The sequence below is a fragment of the Rutidosis leptorrhynchoides genome, chromosome 2 (assembly GCF_046630445.1).
Source record: "Rutidosis leptorrhynchoides isolate AG116_Rl617_1_P2 chromosome 2, CSIRO_AGI_Rlap_v1, whole genome shotgun sequence".
Lineage (NCBI taxonomy): Eukaryota > Viridiplantae > Streptophyta > Magnoliopsida > Asterales > Asteraceae > Rutidosis > Rutidosis leptorrhynchoides.
The window spans coordinates 501,442,926-501,448,297 of NC_092334.1; the positions used below are offsets into that span (position 1 = coordinate 501,442,926).

The following is a 5,372-nucleotide window of genomic DNA, read 5'->3' on the forward strand; positions in this document are numbered from 1 at the left end:
AGCACAATGTTTTACCAAAACTAGAACAAATGTTAAAGTTTTTACCGTTTAGTGACTTTCTAACGTTGTTTTTGATACGCTGATAAAGCTCATCGTCATCTGTTCTTATTTTTCACCCATTAAATTTGATAAATCAACTATAATAATGCATTAACAACTTGTATTATACAAACATGTATAACATAATTATAATTATGATATGATGGGTATATCAATATCAAAATCAAAACCTATGTTGATAGTATCAACTGCTTTAATAACTATCCATGTAAACTTTCTGCTTTTTTAAACAAGTCCAATTTACATGACAAACAATAACTTGGATGGATGGCCGTCGCAACGGTTTTATCTTATACCGTCATCAACAACGGTCAAAAATTTTAGAAAACGGTCAAGATGGGATTGAAATTGATTTTGACCAAATTAATAATATGTATTTTAACCTCAATCCCTTATTAACCGTTGTGACGCCTTCAAGTTCCTAGCGTTTTGAACTCGTCAAAAGTCTTTTACAACATTGAAGATATCACATTTACATTCTGATTGTGTGTCGACGCGACATAATACGACCCGACCCTAATTGCCCGACCCGAATCCACCCATCACAATCAAAGGAACTCAGAACGGAAGAAAGACATCCCCTTCTTTTTTCTTCTTCGCAATTTTGGGTGATAAATCAGACCCGTCGTCGGTCGGTGGGGACCCCCAATTTTGGAATTTTCTACGGTTATCCAATTTGAGCTTCCGAGAATTCTAGGTTAGCCTACGTATTTTAATTTATTGTAATTATTATTATTATATTGTTCATGTTCATTTCTTCCTTTCCTTTGTTTTTCTAGTTACAGCACAGCAGATCTTGCTCGTTCATTTTCTTACTTTAAGTTATAATTACTTATTCTATTGCTGCTTTGCGATGTCCTATTTCGGAATTAGGGTTTTGATTACCATGTGATCGCTTCAGTTTTACCTCCACTGTTTTGTGAGTTTGTAATTTAACCATCTTCACTTGCTACTATTAAATTTGCTGTTTCGGTTTCAGTTCTTGTTATTAAGATTATATTTATCTAAAACCATGGACAAAATTTGAAATTCACAGGGTTAATAAGTAACTGATACGATCAATTGATACATCTCAATTTTAGGGTTTATGTGCTGGTTAATTGGGGAAATTATGATTATGTAACCCCTGTTCCTCCCTCCTCTTTGTCTTTTAAGTGTTAAATACGGAGTAGCTTACCACTTACCAATGTACAGTTTCCCTCTTCTGTTATGTTTATTCTTACAAGTACACCAAACAGGTTTTATGAAAGCCTCTTTGTTTTCTGATCTGAATTCGTTTTCTGTATCTTGAAAATCCTTTATTAACTTATGGTATTTGTGAGCTCCATCTATTTGGACTCAGATGAAGATTATCAAGACTTTTTAAAGTTTTTATAATCATATATTTTTCAATTTTCAATATTGTTTTGTGGACCTGTATTTTATGCTAGTTTGAGGATTAAGAAGAAGGAACCTGATGATAGCCATGTTTAAGTGATAACATTACTTGAGTAGTAAGATACATGAATAGCATCTTTAGTTCAGTATAAAAAGTTTATCTTATGCCTGAATACTTAACTGCTTATTAACTATCGATTTTCTATTGAACTTATATACATAACACCTTTTTAGAACTTATAGAATGGTTGGCTGTGCTTCAGTTGTTCTAATGAAATGGGGTTGATTGTTATGAGTTTAGATTAAGTGATTATATTTATATATACGGATTTTATTATTTTTATGCTCTTGCGTTTGAATCCATTCTAGGCGTTAGTTTCGGTCTGATTAATTATAATGTTAAGTTTGATGCTCCGATTTTACTTAGGTTCTTAGTCAGTTAGTTCCATGGTTTCATTCTGTCAGGATGCATCTTTGGTATTACTAAGGTAAGTTTTTATGGTAATTTTGATGCGATCGTTATTGGCTTAAAAGATGTATAAGTTATTTTAGTTGAGGATATTAAATTTTTGTGTCTTTTTGTTATATGTTTTGAAAATTGTTACAACGTGTTAAAAAATGCATATCAAATGAAAAAAATGAACTATTATGTGAAGGTGTTAGGCATGCTTCTATTGTAGTCAACTTTTTGTTGATGCATATAGTGTCTTGTATTCCGATTATGCATTTCATTCACCAAATTAAGAGAAGGATACTCTGTTTATGAAGTTCGATAACCATTAATGTTCCCATGCATTTGCTAATTATTCGAATATCTTTTATGGTTGCTAGGCAATAACATTTACTTGAGGTGATTAACGAAGTAAAGGACAACTCCCAACTTTCGCTTCTTATTTCAATCTGTGAGATGGCTGAAAAAGCATGTGTAAAGCGACTTCAAAAGGAATATAGAGCAATTTGTAAAGTATGCCTTTCTTTTGTTCCATCTGGTTTTATTGAATTCATTATATTTGTTTCGTAAAGATGAAATTTCTTATATGTGACTTACCTTCACGTTGGATTCTTGTCATCTTGTATTAAATACAAACCATGCAAGCACATTATAAATATCTTGGTCCTTTTTATGGTTAAGTTCTTACGCTGCAAATAACACCAGTCCAAGTTTTATATTTTTTATTTTGATAGAAGATTATCCCGTCTTGGCTATATCAGAAAATTTGAGGTAAATTGGCATGTAAAAGAAACGATAGACTACTCTTTTTTTTTTTACTTGTGCAATTATCGTATGTAACCATCAACATTATTTAATACTTGGCTCATCTTCCTTATATTCAATTATAGGAACCTGTGTCGCATATAGTTGCTCGACCTTCTCCAAATGACATTCTCGAGTGGCGTAAGTTACTTATCGAAGCCTTTGTTTTTTATTCCATTGGTCGTTTCTATTGTTGTTATCATTTTCATCTTAATGACCTTTAACTGTTTTGTATACTATGGTCATATCTTCATAATTCTATTTTTAGCATGTTAGTTTTTAAGTGTATGTGATGTAAGGTTATGTGTTTTTTTTTTTTTAATATCAGATTATGTGTTGGAGGGAAGCCAAGGAACACCTTTTGCAGGTCCATTCTTCTTCGCCCGTCTTTGGTTTATATATTCTTTAAACTTGTGCTCATGTATCTAATCTTAATCATTTGATTTGATTTGATTTGATTTGATACTGTAGGTGGATATTATTATGGAAAAATCAAGTTTCCTCCAGAATATCCATTTAAACCTCCAGGGATCAGGTAGGTATTTAAAAGGTCAAAGAGCGTTTCATGATTAATATCATATATCTATCTATCACTTCATTGCTTCCACATATGTGTTTCATAAGATGATTTACTTTGTTGTAGCATGACCACTCCCAACGGGCGGTTTATGAGTCAAAAGAAAATTTGCCTGTCAATGAGTGATTGTAAGTCATTGAGATCAATTTAAATTACGACGACTCTGTATATCTATGGGCTGACTTCTTCTTTTAATCCTTTTTCAGTCCATCCAGAAAGTTGGAACCCAATGTGGTCAGTCTCAAGGTATTGTCCAATTTAACTAAAAAGACAAATGTGTATCTTATTCTTATGTTTGTGCTTTTGATTATTATTATCTTTGTCATTATTATATCTGCAACATTTCTTTTTTGTTTGTCTCCAACGCAGCATTCTTACGGGACTCCTATCCTTCATGGTTAGTTTAACGCCACTCATCTATCTATCAGTTATATACGGAAAGTGTGGAGTATATACGGAAAGTGTGGAGCTGATAGTATCACTTTTTTATGCCTAGTTGTCCTTTTTACTGAACCATATTAACTTTCTCAAAATATTTCTCATAGTAGTGAGTTTTGCACCAAAAATATTGTTGAAAAACATAGTCTGTGAAAGTTGTAGTCATCTAGATTGTTTGGAAACATGTCATGGTAAATGTTTTTTTGTATGTTTGATGCAGATGGACGACAGTCCTACCACTGGTAGTGTAAGCACTAGTGTTGCGGAGAAGCAACGCCTTGCTAAGGCCTCTCTGGCTTTCAATTGTAAAAAGTGAGTTCCACAAATTTTATTATTTATTAAATAAAGTATAATAAATATGTAGTTAGTTGAAACTAGTACTAATAATAATGTACACGTATGATTGATCATTTGTTGACAGCGCAACATTCAGGAAATTGTTCCCAGAGTATGTGGAGAAGTACGAAGAGCAGCAGATACGTGAGCAGCCTACTGCTGCTGTAGAAGAGCAAGCTGTTGGAAAGCGGGAACAAAATTCACAACCTTCTTTTATATTAGTGGAGAGAAACAAGCAGCAGCAGCAGGGTAAGAAAGAGGAAGTCGAGGAACAAGTGAAGAAGGCAAATGAAGATGTGAAGAAACAGTCGTTTCCGACATGGGTGTTGGTGATGTTGGTTTCATTTGTTGGTCTTGTAATGGCTTTGCCCCTGTTGCAACTTTGATGTTTTAGTAAATATATACTATTATGGATTAAAAATAATGTCGTGTTGACGTTATAGATTTTTAAGTATGTGGGTGTGTTAAAAAAAGTAACGGACTCGAGGCAGTTGGGTAATGTTGAATCTTTAATCCTTGTAGATGTATGATTATTGTTGGGATTTTGATCGACTATATGTATGTATGCAGATGTGGTGGAGTGTTGATGTATCATTAATCATGGTTCAATGGGGATGAATATTATGGGTATAGAAACGCATAAAACGACTACTCCAGTCCAGTTACATTAACAACTTGACGCCATCACCATGGCCCATGGAGGCATTGTGCACATTCTTTATGTGATAAAAAGCCACCAGGCTCAGTGCAAATATGTCTGTAAGCGGCTCAGTGCATATATGTCTAAGCTCGCATATATGTCTGTAAGCCCACACCTGTGTAGAGTGGTAGTCTGGAAGAGTGGATCGTTCAACACCTGCATCACAAACCCATTTTTGACCTTTTGGTCCTAGTATCATAGGTGACCGAACGGCTTCCCCCTAATTACTAGACCGACATGAGAATTTTTTTTTAATATATTAATTGGTTACTTGGAACAAGTTAGACTATTAAAACTTTTCTTATTAATTACTACATAAAGCCGAGTTTACCCTTAACCATTTGAAAATATATGTATAATTGATTAATATAGTTATCAGTTTATAAACTTTATAGTGACGTAATTTATGTGTAATCTGTACTTGAAATGGAAGGATTAACGTTGACCTGACGCTAAAAAGGGATGTCTGAAAAAAGGCTAAAAAAGTCCCTGAGATTGCTCCGGAGTTCGCGGCATATATATCATGAATTCATGATAAACCTTCTCATCTTTTTTTATTTTGAAAAGCTAAACCTTCTCATATTTAATCATCATCATTTTTTAATATTTGAGATATTATTATGCTAATT

General features: G+C 33.4%; 1 protein-coding gene across 1 annotated transcript; it reads left to right on the forward strand.

The window, feature by feature from the left end:
* The first annotated feature begins 574 nt into the window (after nucleotides 1–574).
* LOC139892747 (probable ubiquitin-conjugating enzyme E2 33) lies at nucleotides 575–4,598 on the forward strand. Its single transcript, XM_071875869.1, has 10 exons — nucleotides 575–757; nucleotides 2,269–2,401; nucleotides 2,779–2,833; nucleotides 3,021–3,059; nucleotides 3,164–3,227; nucleotides 3,336–3,397; nucleotides 3,476–3,515; nucleotides 3,639–3,666; nucleotides 3,928–4,019; nucleotides 4,129–4,598. Exons 2-10 carry the CDS (start codon nucleotides 2,345–2,347, stop codon nucleotides 4,427–4,429), a joined length of 738 nt encoding a protein of 245 aa, XP_071731970.1. The 5' UTR covers nucleotides 575–757; nucleotides 2,269–2,344; the 3' UTR covers nucleotides 4,430–4,598.
* The last annotated feature ends 774 nt before the right edge of the window (nucleotides 4,599–5,372 follow it).